This window comes from Acinonyx jubatus, chromosome B1, assembly GCF_027475565.1.
Source record: "Acinonyx jubatus isolate Ajub_Pintada_27869175 chromosome B1, VMU_Ajub_asm_v1.0, whole genome shotgun sequence".
NCBI lineage: Eukaryota > Metazoa > Chordata > Mammalia > Carnivora > Felidae > Acinonyx > Acinonyx jubatus.
This window is the reverse complement of record NC_069382.1, coordinates 181,751,679-181,770,939: the sequence shown is the minus strand read 5'-3', so window position 1 is coordinate 181,770,939 and position 19,261 is coordinate 181,751,679. Positions and strand designations below refer to the sequence as shown.

Sequence of the window (19,261 nt, the reverse complement as noted above, 5' to 3'; positions counted from 1 at the left end):
TTGAAGAAGGCTCCATTTGACCTAAGACCTAAACGATGAGCGGGAGTTTGCGAGCAGAGTAAAAGGGAAGAGAGTCCCAGACAGAGCAAACAGCAGGTGCAAAGGCCCTGAGGCACAAGGCAGTATAGCTCAACAAAGGGGCTGAAATTAGTGCTGCTGAGCTGAAGCATGAGGTGACCAGTGGCGAGAGATGTGGCTGGAGAAATCAGTAGGGGCCAAATACAGGAGGGCCTAGCCCGCCATGGCAAGGAGGTTGGACTGGATTTGGAAGGCAATGGAAAGGTTGGAGCAGCTAGTGACATGATGAATTAGAAAAAAATAAATGAAGGGCTAACCATTCTACACCGCACACCTAGGAACAGGGGCCTCTGAGTTTCCCAAGATGCCTGGTGTCATTATCGAATGAGTAATCTGGCTTTCGTGTTGACAACTGGGGGTGGGGGGTGGGGGGAGGGTGGCTATGATTCACGGGGATCTGAAACAAATCAGCCCTATAACTTTAGATGCAAATGAGAATAAATGGAACCTCTGGGGCTCACTGAAGCTGGTGTTTTTTTGAGGAGAGAGGCTGGATACTGAGACAGGGGGTCTGCTGAACATTGTGACATCTTTCCCGTACCTTTGGGCAAGCGAATTACTTCATAGGCCATGAATATGAGTCACTAGATTCCAAACCTTGAGCAAGAAAACAAAGTCTGATAAATGTGTCCAGCTACTGGCATAAAGACCCAGAGTGCAAACAAATCACGAAGTTCAGACTGTGCCAATGCAAAAGGAGGCCCGGACCTGTGCTTAGTGGCGCACATGCACGCACATCCCCATGCTGAGTCCTGCACCTACTCACACATGCATGCATACACGGTCACGTTCACACACACCTTCCTTTCCCTTGAAATACCAGTTGCAAACATCGATCCCTAAAATAGCACGTGTCTAAAAGGTGACAGAATTAAAAGTGACCAAAACAAGAAGCAGAAGGTATATTTAGGAACGTTAGGGGGTGGGGGTAGCTAATGTAAGGGCGGGGGAAAGAAATAAAGTAAGAAAAAAAAATCAATCAGGAAGGGCTATAAATCCAAAAATACCATCTTCAAAATGTTTTAGTATTCCGTGGATTTATTATGTCTCCAAAATTCCTGTAGTATTTTCATGGGTTTAAAGGAAACCGTTAAACACATCTCACTTTATTCTCTAGAAAACCTTGTCCTCCTGTTACCACTTGAGGAAGTGACTAAGAAGGTCTGGCCCTTAATTATGGACCAAACACCTAGGTTACAGAACTTAAATCCTTTTAGTGGTGAATAAAGCCATACCAGAGGCCTGATTAGCTTGTCCAGTGTTAATTAGAACCCTTCTTTAGGCATTCTCTCCCACCCCCAATTTCATGACCCGGAATAGTAAAGCCTAATTTTTCAAATACGTATGTTAAATCCAAGAGGTTTCAAACAACACTTAAAGGCAGGTTAAGTGGAGAAGATGCTACAGAGGAAGACTTCCCACTTGGCCCTCAGACTGAGCCTCTCAAGCCAGCAGGAGCATAAAACCCTCTCTGTTTTGTTACGAAGAAGTCTCTGGAAAACTCAAGACACTTCGTGCATTTTTTTTTTTTTTTTTTTTTATGAGCCAGCGTCTTTCAAAATGGCGCCTTCCAATAACCAACAGCTCCCAGAAACAGTGAATGCCACCACCATTTGTCAAGGAAATTTGGTAACATTTAAAAGGCATTTCCCAAGGAAGGACCTCCTCCCTGCCATGCAGTTTTCTTGCGTGAAACTCCAGTGGCCATCTCTATCAGGAGAGCTGCTCTGGCAAGGAGCTGAACATCAATCTATCGTGGCCAAACAGAAAATTATTTGGGGGGACAGAATTAAACTTTGATAGTTTCTCTTCCTTTCTCTCAATTGTACTTTTGTTCATAGCTTCAGCTGGGAGAGAGAGCGCACACATTCAGTTTGGAGTTTATGAGTTCATATTTTATAATTAACGTTGCCAACAGGGGAGTTTGATTAATACCACGCAGCGGATTTTGAGCAATGTTCCATACAAATTGCCAAATTTAGCAATAAAATAAATTGGTTATGTGAACATAATTAGTAGGATGACTACTTAAAATTCAAAACTGAATGTGAATAATTCCAAATCATCTGAGCCACAAATCCATTATTTGTATAGAAGGGGGAAAGTATAGCGTTTGGGGTTTTATTTTGCCCTCAACCGCAATGTTATTCACCACCAAGCTGAACATAATGAAACTTCTATAATGGGTTGTGGCAATATTTTAGAGCAACCCAGAAGCACGCACATACGCGTGCGTGCACACACAAAGGCAATGTAATAAAGATAAGAAATGCTAAACTGTGAATTTTCATTGCAAATGTAAAAATCTATAACAAATTTTTCAGCAAATGCTGCATTACATTTTTCTGATGTGCTCTACATAAACCTCTAGTGCACAATTACACGGCAGAGCTTTTTCCCTTTAAATATTCACGGTACCTTATTGTCACCCTGGACTTCTGCAAGCCTTTGCTGAAGTTCTTTAATTTCTTCTCCCAGATGTGTATTTCGGTCCTGAGAATCTCTCAGTAGCTGTGCAAGATTAGCCTGGAAATATCAACATATTATGAAATACGTTCAGAAACACAGGAGTGGATAAAAAGCGGGGCTCTGCGAGGCTCACTGAAGCTGGCGTCCAGGCCCAGCACAACCACACAAAGCCCATTAGAGTAAACGCATACACGAATGTAGCAAGTGTGCAAATCACGCCTCTACAGCTGCATGGGGGCAAACGACATTGGCCGTGAACCTCGGTGCGGGGACGTGCTCGGTCTCCAGGAGAGCTTCACAGACAAGCAACGGGGGGAGTCTGCCACATTCGACTTTTTAGAAAACAATTTTAAGAGCTCTGCGCTAAAAATCTTGCAATGGCCATAGAGGTCAGTTCTAAATGTTGAGCCAACGATACAGGAAAAGCTTTATTTCCTTGTTTAGGTAGTTTTCTTCCCCTTCAAAGAGAACTGGCTTAAAGAGCTTTTCTGTGCTACCTCAGGGTCTAGAATTTCAGTCACAAAATGAGGCAGCCAGAGAGGCTCAGTCTGAGGGCCAAGTGGGAAGTCTTCCTCTGTAGTGGTGAGCAACCACTTCCAAAATCGGGGTCCAGAGGCAATCCACCAGTCTCCTGGGCTGGTTTTCTCACCTCCTTATTCTCCTCTTCTAGTCCTGCAGTACCAGCATGAGGATGTCACCCCTTCCCTAGGATGTGTCTCCAGCTCAGACTCAAATCTCTCTGGCCCATGTGGATGGCTCTCCATTCACCAGCCTCCCTCTCTCAAGCCAGCTTCCTGTCACACCATCACTGCCTGCTTTTCCGGAGCACGTGAGCACCTCTTACCGGGCCCACCCCCCTTTCACGGGTGGCCCGAACCTGGAGATGCTGTCACATGGCTGCTCGTCCTACAGCACGGTTTGTATTTTGCTGGTTGCAACTTGCTCTGATTCTCGCCTTGCTTATAGCTTCTTACCTAAGCTCAGCAAGGAGACCTCAGGCTATTTTGAACGAGAGATTTTGTTCTCCACTTCCTCAGCATCCAGGGAGGAATGTTTCAGCTCGTGTTCCAGCAAATGTTTTAAATACTCACGATGAGTAAATGAATAAAGTAAGGAGGGAAAGAAGCAAGCAATGAGAACATGACTCCTGGAAAGGAATCACTCAGCAATAGTCGTACAGGGGCTTCTAAAGATTATCTAGAAGATTCCTTTCATATTATAGCTGATGAAACCCACATCCAGAGACATTAGGGGACTAGTACAACTGCAGTGGCCAAATCACCAAAAAGCTCAGTGCTAATACTTTTGAGGGGCGTCTGGCTGGCTCAGTCAGTACATGCAACTTGATCTCAGGGTCGGGAGTTCAAGACCCACATTGGGTATGGACCCTACTTAAAAAAGAAAGAAAGTGGGGTGGAGGGAGAGAGAGAGAGAGGGGGGGGGAGAAAAGGGAAAAGGGAAAAGGAAAAAAGGAAAGAAAGAAAGAAAGAAAGAAAGAAAGAAAGAAAGAAAGAAAGAAAGAAAGGGAAGGAAAGAAAGAGGAAAGAAGGAAGGTTGCTTTAAAAAAATGTTAATACTTCTGAGAATACTCAATTACATCAGGTACTTTTATAAAAAGGGAATGAAGGTGAGAGAGTAGGAAGATTAAGCCCTGGCTTGGCTCACCCCTGACCCCGCATTCTAGCTCATCTCCCATGTCCCATCTGTTGGGGTATCAGGTTGTCTCTACCCTCAGGGTCTCCCCCACTCCAATTCAGCTCCCACCAAGTTTCCCTCCTCGTTGTTCCCCAAGCATATCAGGCATGCTCCCATCCCTGCACTGTTGCTCTGTACTCTCTGATGGGAATGCTCTCCCTCCAGAACACCTCTTGGTTCCCTCCCTCTCTCACCTTCTTCAGGCCTTTGTTCAAAAGCCACCTGGACCACTCGATCTAACAGTGCAACCTGCCTGCCTCCACCCTGATCTTCCAAGCCCCCTCTCCTACACTAATTTTTTCATTCATAGCCCATGCTACCTTTTAACACACCATGTAATTTAGTTCATGGATTGTTGCTGACTACTTATTTCCTGCCTCTTTCTCCCTACAAAAATAGAAGTTCCATGAAGGGCAGGAAACTTGGTCCTCTCGATGGATCTACCCTGAGCACCTAGTAGGTGCTCCATCAATATTTTCTAAATGAGAGACAATATGCTGAGTCTGGAGTTTGTGGTCTCAGCCTAGCAGGGAATTTGGAATAACAACAATACGTACCAACACTGAAGCCAGTGCTAAGCACAGAGTCCTACGTGAAAACTGGACTCATCCCCACTGGCTGGATTTAACCAAGTCCGTGTGACTCAATTAACGCGATCTAATTTTCAACCGCATGCGTGCAAAGTTCGTATTTTATACTAACTGCATTCTGATTTTCCCAGCTCGCTGTTCTTACCAGGAAAGTTAATTCCCATCTTACAGGTACAAAAGCAAAAAGACAAGAGATACTACGGCCAATTGACTATTCTGGGAAATCTGTGGAAACCGGATGGATTAAGCTGAATCGCACCTTCTGCCACTTACCGGGCTGGGTGGCCCTGTGGGAATTCTTCAACCTCTGGGGTTTCCCTGTCTGTAAATGAGGCTAACCATACATGCTTCATGTGATCCCTAAGGTGAATAATGAACACAGGGCACCTACTGCAGTGCTTGGTAAAGTAGGTGCTGGTTAAAGGGTGGTTAGCTCCCCTTGACTGCGCCTGTCCAGTGGCTCCAACTCAACCGCTGGGCGGACAGTTGGACAGACGTGGCGGAATGAGACCTTGGACACAACTGGCTCCTTTGTGATCCTGCCCCTTCACTGTTCCCTGTTCGTCCATTTACTTATACAGCAAGTATTTATTGAGCACCTAGCATGCATCACGCACTGTTTTGGACTCTGGGGATACAGCAGCGGGCAGGAGCGACAAGACCCCTTGCCCTTGTAAACGTACATTTGAATAGATGATGTTAAATTAATTATATTATCTTGCCATAAAATACATAATGACCCAGGGGTTGGATGATGAGTGCTATGGAGAAAAATGAGGTAGGCAGACGGAACAGACTGTGTCCGAGGAAAGGGCCACATTTAAATCAAGACTAAAAGAGCAAAAAGAGTAAGTGTGAGCCTTGTGGGTGGGAAGGGAAAAGTCTCAGATAGGGGGGAATGGCACTGGCTTCCCTCTCTCCCTCTCCCGTTACATCAAAGATCTCCACTAAAAAAAATTTTTTTAATGTTTAGTTTTGAGAAAGACAGAGTGAGAGCGACTGGGGGAGGGACAGAGGGAGAGAGGGACACACAGAATCCGAAGCAGGCTCCGGGCTCTGAGCTGTCAGCACGGAGCCCGACGCCGGGCTCGAACTCACCAACCGTGAGATCATGACCTGAGCTGAAGTTGCATGCTTAAATCGACTGAACCACCCAGGTGCCCCAAAGATTCCCATTTTGCTGGGCAGTTCAAGGCCACAAGAGCAGGCTGACCCCAGGGACGGGCGGTGAAGTGATGATTCCGTGGTTGCTTTTCCTTTCCCCGCCCCTCCCCTCCGGCCGCAGCTCTCCTTCCTTAGCGAAGCTATCCCCGAGGGGGCCGCCCCCACTTCCCCTCCACGGAACCCCAGAACGTCTTCCAGACATTAGCTCAGCAAGCATGATCCCTCCGCCACAGGCAGGGGAGCCGCCCGAGGAGGGGCGGGGAAGTGGTGTTTCACACCCCCTCTGCAGGAGACACAGCAAAATTCACCTTCCCGGGACCTGCCTCCTCTTAGGCGGCGGAAGGGGTTCTCGGAGAGAAACGCTTGTAAGAGGACCGGTGGGGGAGATCAGGACGCCAACTGTTATCACGACGAACAGGTTGTGATGTATGGAATGGATGAATCACCACTGTACGCCCGAAAGTAATGTCACAGTCCGTGTTAATTATACTGGCGTTAAAAGTTTTAAAAATTAAAATTAAAAGTGCCAGTGGAAACTTAATAAAAGGCTACCCGCACCCCTCCTAAATAAATAAATAAATAAATAAATCCCAAACAACAAAACAAACAAACAAAAACCCCTTTCCGTTTTGGATCAACAGTGGCTTGAGAGCCCCCGGTTGGGGGCAGCCTGGTGTTCACTCGGAAGCCTGACGTAGCAGCTACACGGATACAAGTCCATCTGTCAGTGGCGAACCGCCTGCTCTCAGCCTCCAACCTGACCCAGACCAGAACTTTTGTAAAGTACGACAATCGATTACTAGAAAAATGAACTTAAGACGAAAGGATAAAACCCCAAGTGTTCGTTAGATTCAACGGACATAAAATCATGCTGGCAAATTGCCCTAAGAGTTTCTGAACACTTTCTCCACCTCTGTGCTTATCCCGCCCCCTGGCATGGTCCCTGGGCCTCACTTTGGAAAGCACTGAGCTTAACGAGCTCTCCCTAGCACAGGGCAGGGACCCCCTACCCCCGTCAGAGGTTCCAGTGCCACACGAAGCAGAGGACAGGGCTGCTTTAGCAAATAGTGACTTGCAGAACCGGTGATGGGACAGTTATTTACTCTGCAGGCAGCCGAAAAGAAATCTACTAAAGCGAAGTCAGGCATTTCTATGGTAGCTGCAGAATTAGGAGCACACAGCCTCCAAGCTAGGTTTTTAAGTTTTAATTTATTTTTTTTATTTTTGAGAGAGAGAGAGAGAGAGAAAGCAGGGGAGAGGGGTAGAGGGAGAGGGGGAGGAAGGGAGAGAGACAGAGCGAGAGTGAGAGCGAGAAAGTCTCAAGCAATCTCTGTGCCCACCATGGAGCCTGACGCTGCTCAATCTCACAACCCTGGGATCGTGACCTGATCGGAAATCAAGAGTGGGAAGCTCAAGTGACTGAGCCACCCAGGCGCCCCCAAGCTAGGTTCTAGTAAATCTCCCCCAGCTTTGAAACTGACCTCTCTGGGAGGGCCAGGTGGGGGAGGCACCCTGCTTCAAAGCAGGGAGACTGAAATTTTACATTTCACAGGCTGGGTTTCCTGTCAACACATTTCTTTTTTCCTGTTCAGTCTGTTTAGTCCTTCCGCCTCTTCAACTCCAAAACAGTAACTTTGGGAACCAGAACATGACTGTTCTGATATGGTACCTAATCCCTTGCTGTATACCTTAAAGGGGGGTGGGCGAAATAAAGAGAGAAAAGAAAGTAGTACATTTCATCAAAGCACTCAAAATAGAGGAGAAAAGTTCACACAATTCTTTTGACCAAAAATAACACCCATGACTCACACACACTCACTATAACAATCCATCAAGCTAACACGTGGCTCCTGCTTATAATTTATCAGCTATGCAGAGCATTCTGTCTCTGTGTTATTGAGAAGGACTCTGTGACCATCAGTTTGCAACAGCAGCACTATAGAAAGGAAATGTCAGAGAAAGCATGGCAGACAGGCTAACACTGGGAAGGAAAACCAAACTGAGAAATTATTTCCTCTAAGTCTCTGGGGCAGGAGGTAGCTTAAACAGCAAAACATAAAAAGGTTTAAAGAGAAGCCTCTTTTAAATATTCAGATCTAGCCAGGGCCGATGTGAAAGGGTGACATTTTAGCTCTGATAACAGGGGAATGAATACAGTGGAATGTATCATAGGACCCATATATCGCAATCACTCTTTCTGGCTGGAAGTTCAGTAAAATTGTGATGGGGAAGAGAGGAGAGGGAGATTTGATGAGGACATAGCTGGAACATTCTGGCACACCTTCATCAACGAACAATTCAACCCCCGATTATAAGCGATGTCTGCAGAAGCGTGCTTCCAAAGCCAGTCCTTGGTGTGGGCACCATGGCGCTCATGGAAATTCTCTCTGCACAGAGGTGAGGGCCACAGATCCCGATAGTTACGTGAAGGCAAAGATCTGGAAGTTGAGAGAGCAGTGTGGATCTCACACCCCAACCTTTCCGCCTTTGGGGGCAGAAATTCTCACCGAGGCAGAGTCCCATGGGCAGGGGGCATCATTTTTCCGGCTTTCTTCAAGTCCCACTGTATCCTAAGCTCTAGCTTAGCTTAGTGCCTCTGCCACTAGGTCTCCATTCCCCTCTACGTGCCATAAAATATGTCAGAAAAGTTTACATTCTAGATGCAATACAGTTTTGTTTTGTTTTTTAACTTACCAGAAGTGATGGGAGGGAGATTTTTTAAAAAGTAAATGATATATAAGTTGGCAATGACAATTACTGTTAAGGACTCTTGCTTTCAATGATCAAGTGATCGACACTCATGCACAAGGAAGGTTTTCAGGACACTAGTTGTAAGAAACAGCCTTGGATCTTTTATATGGGAGGGAAAAAAAAAGGATCCACTACATACCATTCTCCTTGACGTAAGAAAAGATGGATATGAAGGGGATCAGAATATGCCATTCCAAAATATTCCACTTGGCCATAAGGATATTTTGAGCTGAAGGCAATTGAGAGTCCATAGATAGAGACAGTTTCCTTCCGTCCTCCCCATGTCTGCCTAAATGCAGGGCATAAATTTCCCTTTGTGAAGTGTTCCATCTTCTTCCATACCAGGAAGAAGCAAGAGACTCATCACCAGAGAGCAGCCCCTGACACCGATGAGTCTGCATAAACAAACCTTACTAAAATAACCCTTAGCTTCCATTAGTTTCCTCGTACATTTCCTAGTCACTTTCCCAGTTTATCATCCCTTGAAGCCCAGACATCCTTTCTTTTATTAAAACGGTATATAAGCCCCGAGTCAACGACTTCTTTGAGTCTCACTTCATCTGCAAACTTTCCCATTCATATAAAATATTCACAAAATTGTATACTTTTGTTCTTCTGTCTTTTGTCGATTAAATTTGCAGGCCCTTGTGTACTGAACCTAACAGGATAGAGGAAAAGCAACGCAAAATAAAAGAAAGCGATAAAAAGCTTAAGGTTAACCTTCTAACCTTGCACTAGCCCAGATGCTGGGGAGAGCAGAAAAAGGGGAGGAGCCACATGTTTCCAACGAAGTCCTTAAATGATTCAGATCAGCAACAAGGGGGCAGGGGCAACATTCCAGGAACAATCTCTCACACCATCCTCAATCTCGGTAATTTATTAGCTATACGGTGTTGCAGTAACCTAGCCATGGAAAAGTTAGTCTCTATCATAGTGTAGAAATGATGTATACCAAAAACTCCGAAAACTTACTTCTCAGTTGACTGACATATCAAAACGACAATTTAAAAGCGGGAGGAAAAAAAAAATAAGTAAAAGTCAGAGAAGTAAAACCTTGACCTATGCACTTCCCGGAGAACAGTAAGGAAAAGAGAGGGTGAGTGGGAAAGAGACAGAGACCAGACTTAGAACAGGCTGCTCGACAAGGTGTTAAAAAGTCCGAGTCTCTGGACTCCTTACACCCACACCTTTGATAGGGGAAAATGCTAGGTTAAACAAGAATGTTAAAAAAAAAAAAAAGTTTGATGAAACATCAAGTATACTTGAGTGGTGTGATTGATGGCAAATTTAATGGCAATTTCTACTCTGCTGCTTTGGTCTATGGCGGCAACTGTGTTAATAGTAACAGACTGAAGCTCACTTTGCTGAGCAAGGAACCCCCTATTCATAGCAACTGCCAAGATGACGACCTCTGCTACAGTGACAGTTTTCTTATTTACAAAAAAAAAAAAAAAAAAAAACAAAAAAAAACCACCCAGCCAAAGCTCACTCCATACATAGTTTTTGGCTGTGCAAACGGGGCCCTCAGCAGCCTACTCCGACCTCATCATCTCAAAGCACACGCTTGCGAAGGAACCCATTTCCAGGCCCACAGGCAAACAACACTCTTCAATAGATCTAGGAGGCTGCTGTTACGATGAACGTTTGCTTCATCTTGGCCATTAGGATTCTGCGCCTGCCCCTTAGCGTCCCCCGCCCCCCTTAGTAACTCTCAAGTTGTCTGGACTTGTCGAGCCTACATTTCCTCATCTATAAACTGGGGGATGGGGGTGGGGTGCTCTCACCTTCCTCCCAAACCCCTCGCAAGGATTCACAGAACCGATAGCAAGATGCACTGGTGCTCAGAACAGAGTTGCTGCTGTCACGGAGATGTGGGAGGGCTCCCACAGGCTGGGCCTGCACTTCTTCCCAGTGTCCCTGGTGGGACAGGAAAGTCGTGCTATTCAAAGAGTCATGAAAAGAAACATCTCAAAGCACTCAAGATCTTTGAAGGAAGTTTTAGGTTCTGAGCATCAAACCAGGGCGCGTAAACAAAGTTGCTCTGATTTGCAGTCACCGGGGAAGAAAAAAAGGTTGACCAAGAAGACTTTTCTACTGAAATAAAAGGCTCCCTCCCATCCCCCAAAGGGCCCCTGCATGCTCTGATTTCTCCAGGGTCAGCATTCTGGCACATGTCACCGTCTAAAGAAGCCATCACTCTACAAGGGAAGAAAGCAGAGACTCCCGCTTAAGCCAGGAGGAATTATCTCCCGTGATGTGTCAGCTCAAAATCAAAACAAGGGAAAACAAAGATGCATTTGATTGTTTACTCAAGGAGGAGTTTGAATGGGGAAAATGTGCTGCTGTGACCCCAAAGAGTCCCATCTTCTAAGAATATTAACCCAAGGGAATTTAAATTATCCTCCTTTGGAGGAACTGCTTGCTTAACAGAAGAAAAAGATTTCAAAGGTTGTTTGAGATCTTCTGGTGATCTCTCAGTGCAGTGCAGAGAGGTACCCTGTGTGCGGATGTGCTGGGGGCACCAAGAACAAATTTTCATTTCGACATCCCAGGAGAAGCGATTAGGCCATCGCTGTTGTCACGATTTCTTCACAGCTTCTGGAATGGATGGCTCAACATTGGAAATTGAGTTGTTTTAAAAAGGAGTCTAAGTTCTAAGGCTTTCTTTAGCCTCAACAACTATATTTCTAGAACTACAAACACGAAAGTTCTGGTCTGTCCTCTGCGGAGGAGACGAAGCAGGAAAGTTATCTATGGCCAGACGCTGGTTGCCACAAGAAAGAACACTGGCTTCCCAGGTAGAAATTCCTAGCTGCTTCTGGTTCTCCACCACTTCTAAGAAGAGGGCTTTGATTAAAGCACCTGAATGTCTGGACTTCCAAAATGGGTTGGATTCAATGTTGACTATGCTTCCTCCCCACTCAGTCTAAGAGTCGAATCTAGAACAAAAAAACCTGAACGAGAGCACTGAACTACGAGTTAGCTGACGTGGATTTTAGTTCTGCTCTGTTAACTGGTTGTGTGACCTTGGACGAGTCACAGGAAACATGAAAAACATTCACCAAGCACTCACTAAGTACCAGGCAATGAGCATTACAAGCATTATCATACCAATGCCTCATAAGAGCTTTGTGAATACGCCTCGTTATGATGTTCACCTTGGAGAGGAGGAATTTGAGTCTCAGAAAGGTCAGGCAGCTCCCCTGTACTCCCCCAGGCTGCAAGTGGAAGGAAGGGTGAAATTCGAATCAGTACGACTGGACACCAGAACCCAGCCTCTTACCACCTACTGCTACCCAACGATGCGACCTTGCGATTTTGCGGAAGTCCTAACTTGCCCGTGTGACTTCAGGAGAGAGTTGGGAGATTACGTGTGTACAAACGCGTGTGCCTCTACGGTCTGTGAAGAGCACAAAGCACTACAAAGGCTAGGGATGTGGTACTGGTTCCACCTACATTCGAGAAGAACCCTCAAATACGTTTATAGTCAGCTCAAGATGCGATAACAAAGTGCCACAGTCTGGATGGCTTGCAAATAACAGAAATTTAGTTTTGCAGAGTTCCACAGGCTGACAAGCTGACGCTGGGGTGCCAGCATGGTCAGGTTCTGGTGAGGGCCCGCTTCGGTTGTGACTCCTTATTGTATCCTCACAGCGCGGGGAGCAGAGCAGAGAGAGCGAGCTTTGTCATGACTCCCGTAAGGGCACTAATCCCGTTTGTGACGCCTCCACCTCCAGGACCTCATCTCATCCCAACTACCTTTCAGGGGCTCCAGCTTCTAATACCGTCACACTGGGGAGGAGCATTTCAATATATGAAAGGCGGGGGGGATACAAACATCCAGTCCGTAACAGAATGATCAAGCCATCTGTCCCTCTGAGTTGAGCAATCAATGGGGGAAGGGGGCAGTAAGTAGAGACCAGAGAGATTCTTCCTCCTAAATCAAGAAACAAGGCTGATGGGCAATGAGATGCTCAATGTGGCCTCTCCTCCTTTTCCAAGAGGTGGATCTCTTGACCTCCATGTCCCATCCATTAACCTGACAGCTCGTTCTTGTTCCAGTGCCTTCTGCTTATATAAGATGTACTTGCTTTGCAGGGAGAGGGGTAAATACGTCACCCACTGGTTTGCCTTTGGGATAAGCATGTAATGTGACATAGGAGGCATTAGATCAGAGTGCAGGCTTCTAACCCCTTCTTGCCAGAGGAAAAAGTTAAGGAAATCATTGTGCTTCTCCCTTCCAATCCTGTCACATGTATGCCAAAGCTGTTTGCTTCTGGCTAAATGGAAAGTTTCATTGTCACCAGTGACTAAGCATTTAATGGTGCATTTTCTTCCCCACAAGGAGCTAAGGAAGAAGGCATCTTAACACCAACTCCCCAAAGACCAGTCACATGCTTTCATAAATAAAATAACCAAAAGTAAATAAAATTGACAAAATATATTTTGAATGGGTAAAATTCTTTATTTTTCCAAATAATGGAACTATTCTCCATCACCCCCCCGCCCCCCACCAATATTTATCAAGACGTTTCCTGGCAATACTAAGCCAGAATTCTCTCTCTTGCATCGGGTTCTACATTTCTCCCCATTGCCACCAGTGGCCATTGACATCCAATATATTTTAATTATTTTCTGTATTATTTGTTCAAAGCATCTCTACTAGAATTAGGGTGATGATATTCCTTATTGTCTAAACCAAGAGATTTTGGAGAGAGGAAAGGAGCACTAATAGAGATTATGCCATGAAAAACTGGAAACGTTCCTGGAAAAACGAAGGTATGGTCACTCTAACTACAATGCAAGTTCTATAAGCTCAGGGAGTTGGCTCTGACTTTTTCACACCTGTGTCTCCACTGTCTAAATTAGCACAAGACACCCATGAGATGCTCAATAAATAGGTACTGAGTCACGGTGGCTCTGAGCACCTGCTCTGAGTAAACTGCAGGGGTTCAAACTCTGCTCCAACACCAGTTAATTACCAACCCCTCTGAGGCCCTACGAGCCAGGAACCTCCTCTGTGGCCCGAGCTACTTCAAGCTGTCAAAGGCAAACAAAAGGGTCCCGACAAGGGCAGTGGTAGACAGATTCGACACACTAATATACAATTGATTAAAAAAGAGGATAAGGCGGAGGAAAGGATGATAAATATTTATTGGTGCTCACCCAGTGCCAGGCACCATGGTGAGGACTCTGCCTGCACTCTCTCATTTGTTCCTTACAGCCACACTGTATGGTGGGTACCATGTGGATTCCCATTTTATGGATGAGAAAGCTGAGAATTGGACACTGAAAGGAACCTTCCCGAGGCCACACAATTAGTTTCGTGGGTGTTATGGCCGGCTTCCTAGCAGCCCTTCTATCCTGGGTGATTAATCTAAGCCAATTAACATATGATATTCTCAGGGCAACTGGGTGGCTCAGCCCGTTAAGCATCCGACTCTTGGTTTCAGCTCAGGTCCTGGTCTCACGGTTTGTGAACTCGAGCCCCGCATCGGGCTCTGTGCTGACAGTGTGGAGCCTGCTTGGGATTCTGTTTCTCCCTCTCTCTCTGCCCCTCCCCTGCTTGCATTCTCTGTCTCTCTCTCTCAAAAAATAAATTAAAAAAAAATTAAACTAACGAACCAAAAAAAACATACGAGACTCTCCTAGTGAATGTTAGTAGACCAGAAATGGTAGCATGTCCTACACTTGCCCAGTCAGACTGGAGAGAAGGACTTCTATTCCATGCCTGGGGTTTCTACCTCTCTTGCTTAGGGAAACCTGCCTGAGAAGAAAGCTGATACTCAGGTCAAGAGAAAGCTGATGTTAAAATCGGCACAGTGGTAGAGTGATCAGATAAAACACAGGAGCCCTGTTCGATTTGAATTTTAGATAAATGATGAATAATGTTTGGTGTAAATTTGTCCCAAATACCGCATCGGTCATACTTTTATACTAAAAAAGTACCAATTGTCTATCTGAAATTCAAATTTCCCAGGTGTCCTGTACTTTTATTTGTATTTTTGTTTGCTAAGTGTGGCACAATGGAGAGAAGGTGTCCACGCGATGAAGAAACAGCACGTGCTACCTCTGAGCTTCTGGTTATGTGAGGTCATTGATTTCTTCACTGTCTGAACACTTTGGAATTTCTGTCACCTGTGCCCCAACGCATTCTATCCCACGCAGCAAGTCAGAGGTTCTAAGCCAGGCGGGAAGGATGCAGAGCCAGTCACACCATCACACAAATCCTAAAGGGACAGAAACTGAATGCCATATGCAAATCTAAAAAAGCCAGTGCTTAGGACCTGAACTGGTTTTTTTTTCAGAGCCGTAAGAATGCAGCTTGACAGACTTACTGGAATTCATCAGATTCTCCTCAGTCAATGTAAATTTTGTATTATAAAGTCACGGAACGCGAATTCACTTAAACTGTAAAACCCCTTCATGAATACTAACAAACTCTTAAAATTTCAACAAAGATAACTGTTCGTAGACACCAAAAACACAAACACATGTAGCAATTCCAGACTGAGGATCCCAAATTTAAACCGTTCATGACAAATCTCCTTGTAATTTTGTTTGGGAAAAAAAGTCAATTAGCTCCATAGCAAAATTTGCCTTTAGATCAAACCTGGAGCATTGCAGAATAATCAAATTAAAGTAGGAAGAGAGTATAGGAATGAGCAGAACCGAATAACCAAATGGGTAACCATAGGACTGAGCTGGTGTTTAAGGGTAAATGCCCCGTATGTGTGCGTGTGTGTGTGTGTGTGTGTGTGTGTGCGCGCGTGCGCCTTGGGCATACTATTTACTCAGCATCAAAAATCTCAGGGTCGGGGGGCGCCTTGGTGGCTCAGTCGGTTGAGCGTCTGACTTCAGCTCAGGTCATGATCTCTCAGTCTGTGAGTTCGAGCCCTGAGTCGGGCTCTGTGCTGACAGCTTGGAGCCTGGAGCCTGCTTAGGATTTTGTGTCCTCCCTCTCTCTGCCCCTCCCCCGCTCTTGCTCTGTCTCTCTCTGTCAAAAATAAATAAACATTAAAAAAAATTAAAAAAAAAATCTCAGGGAAATGGACCCAACACATTTATATGTGATGCCAGGTATATCACCAATGAACAAAACAGGACGTTTGGGAAACAACATATATATATATATATATATATATATATATATATATATGGGTGTATACAACTGGATTAAAAGAAATGTGATTTATAATATTCCTGAACATAATGTTATGAAAATCCTTTTTTAAAAAATTTTTTTTTAACGTTTACTTTTGAGAGAGAGACAGAGTGTGAGCGAGGGAGGGGCAGAGAGAGAGGGAGACAGAATCTGAAGCAGACTCCAGGCTCTGCACCATCAGCACAGAGCCCAACGCGGGGCTTGAACCTACAAACCGCGAGATCCTGACCCAAGCCGAAGTCGGACGCTTAACCGACTGAGCCACCCAGGCGCCCCTAACGTTATGAATATCTTAACTGTCCCCAAATTAATCTATAAATTTAACAAAGCCCCAATCAAAACACCCATAGGTCTGTTTATTTGGGTGGGATCAGAGGAAGGTGTGATAAAATGTCAGTTTTATCTGGAAAAAGTAACAAGAAAGTTGTGAAAAGCAAAAGCAAAGGGAAGGAGACTAACCTAAACAGATGTCTCAAGTACTATAAAGCCAAAACAACTAGAACAGTGTGGTACAACCCCGGAACTACCCAGGAAGCTCAAGAGAACAGAACAGAAAGTTCATAAACAGATCCACAAATATCTAAGGATTTGTTCAGTGACAAAAGTAAGCACCTAAAATGTGTGGGGGGCGGGGGAATGGATTCATCACTAAACAACATTGACTACCATTTAGGAGAAAAAAACATAAATGGCGTGGGAGTTTTGCTGGTAAGGAAGCTCTCTACACATTTTGGGATTCCCTGATCCCCCAGTCATTGTAAGGCGTCAGTGTGAATAATCCAAGAGTTACCAAGCTTCAGGAATAAGTCTTACCTGTTTCCTTTTTTCAGGGGGAAGTGATGGATCTCCATCCTACAAAGAAACAAATATTACATTTTACTTAAAAACAATATATGTGCTTGGATTCAAAAAACCAAACCAAACTATGAACTAAATTCAGACCCACCCACCTGCAATCAATAGTGTCCTGAGCCAAATTCAAATATAGTTTAAGAAAAAAGTATAAACTGAACCAGTTATTTTGGAAAAACCTCTAGGAAATAGTTCCAACGAAACATATATACTTTCTTTTTTTTTTTTAATGTTTTTATTATTTTTATTTTTCACAGAGAGAGAGAGAGAGAGAGAGAGAAAGCCAGAGCATAATCAGGGGACAGGCAGAGAGAGAGAGAGAGAGAGAGAGAGAGAGAGAGAGAGAGAGACAAAGAATACGAACCAGGCTTTAGGCTCTGAGCTGTCAGCACAGAGCCCAACATGGGGCTCAAACTCATGACCTGTGAGATCACGACCTGAGCCGAAGTCAGACATTCAACCGACTAAGCCATCCAGCCATCCCTATACTTTCTAAAACTATGTGAAACAAACAAATAAACTGGATTTATCACAATTATTTTTGAACAGAGCCAAAAATAAGATAATATTTCATTTGGGTTGAGTTGAATTCATCTTTTAAATTGTTAGATCCAAAGGAATAATAGTGGACCCACACATGCTTGAGTTTTCTCTACTGGCAGAACACTTTTAGCGGGTAGGGAAGAAGGGATATGCTCAAAATAAGCAAGAATTAACTGAGCTCTTCCAGTCCACAGGCTTTCTGTCTTAAAAGGATCTGATTCCTCTCCCTCTTGTGCCACCTGGGAATAAAGAGAATTCAGGTTCAGGTGAATGTGTAAATGTTCAGTAAACTCTTCTATCTGATGCTGCCCGTGTGTAAGTCGACAGTATTTTAACCTGCAGAATCTTTCTATTCTATTTCTGTTCCAGGACAATGATCCCAGTGCAGACAGCTAAACGTTAGCCATAGCGTAAGCACCCCAAAACAGAGACTGTATCTGTGAGAGAAAAAAGTAGGAAGCAAAATAGGGCTCTGCAGTTGGTATCTTCCATTTCAGTGTGATCTGTATCCTTAAAAATCCTGCCACATGAAGACCCAGAGAGAATCTAAATGCTCAGGATAAAGGAAAGGTTAAAGAAATTATGGGAAACTTACTCTGCAACTGTTTTTTAAAAATGAATTGAATCTGTACGTGTGGCCTAGAGAGATGTCCCAAATAAAGTACTGACTGAAAAGAGCAAATGTTGGAACAATATTCACACAACGCTGTTCAACAGCGCTCTGCAATGATGGAAATGTCCCAGATCTAACTGTCCAATACAGTGGCCACCATGGAAATCTATACCAACATAATCCAATATGGCAGCCATCAGCCAGCCACCTATGGTGACTGGCCCCATGAAGTGTGATGACTGAGCCTGATGAAGGGAGTTTTCAATTCTATTGGATTCTAATTAATGTGAAATGAGATTTAAATAATCTCATGTTACTAGTGGCTTCTAGTGCAGATTTATAATATGAATCCTATTTTAAATCCCCATAAAAGGGTTCCTGGCTGGCTCAGTCGGTAGAGCATGCAACTATTGATCTCCAGTTGGTGAGTTTAAGCCTTACCTTGGGTATAGAGATTACTGAAGAAAAAAAAAAAAACCAAAAAACAAAGATAAAAAGTACAATACAAATAAATTAATAAGTAAGCACATATAAACACACATAAACACATAGGTATATATGCCTATTTCACGGGTGCCAAAGCAGGTGGCCTGGAACCACATATACATCAGCTAGCGACTAGGGCTGGGCTGTGGAGGAAACGGGTGACAACTTTCACATCTTAATATTTCCACTTTGGAACTATTTGAATGCAATCCTTTTTTTAAAGAAATGGCATGTCAAAATCCCTGCTTTATTTATTTTTTAAAATTTTAATTCCAGGGTAACCCACTTTGTGTCATAAGGGACAAGGACGTCACCGTGACGTAACACGTACGATCAACTCTCGGTATTTCTTCTTCAGGGATTGGTGGCGCTCTCGAAGCTGATTGGCCATGAGTTTGTACTGGTCCCTTTCTTGCTGGCATGTGTCCAGCTCCTTGGAGAGGATCAGCAGAGCTTCCTTTTTACTCTCCAGCTTTCTTTTACACACTAGGTACTGCAAAACAAACAAATCCAAGCCGTTGGTCAAAAACATCAATGGACCTCCGTTTGCCATACGCCGTATTTAATAGACCCCGTGGGGCTGGTTTCGTTTTGTCGCCTTTTTTATTTTTAGAGGTCATATACCCAGAGACATCAGTGAATGACATGTGCACGTAAAGATGGCTACGGTACATGATGTATTCCTCTCGTGACAGAACCAAAAAGCCTTATATGTTTGTGAACTTTGGCAAACTGGGATAAATAGATAAAATCATTTAACCGACGTATAACGCAAAAAGCAAAATATTTTTTTAAAAAATGACACAGATAGATAGTTGGAACCAAATTTTGTTTTAAAAGGATGTATATATCCAG

General features: G+C 44.3%; 1 protein-coding gene across 2 annotated transcripts in view; it reads right to left on the bottom strand.

Annotated features, from left to right (window-relative positions):
- The window catches only part of CCDC149 (coiled-coil domain containing 149), a 60,214-nt gene extending 41,315 nt beyond the window's left edge, over positions 1-18,899 (bottom strand). For both annotated transcript variants that reach the window (XM_027048008.2, XM_027048119.2), the window contains exons 1-3: positions 18,738-18,899; positions 16,726-16,764; positions 2,497-2,604 (exon numbers count right to left, since the gene is read on the bottom strand). In XM_027048008.2, the coding sequence (XP_026903809.1) occupies positions 2,497-2,604; positions 16,726-16,764; positions 18,738-18,797 (207 nt within the window). In that variant the 5' untranslated portion in view covers positions 18,798-18,899. The remainder of the gene's footprint in view (positions 1-2,496; positions 2,605-16,725; positions 16,765-18,737) is intronic.
- Between the last annotated feature and the right edge of the window lie 362 nt (positions 18,900-19,261).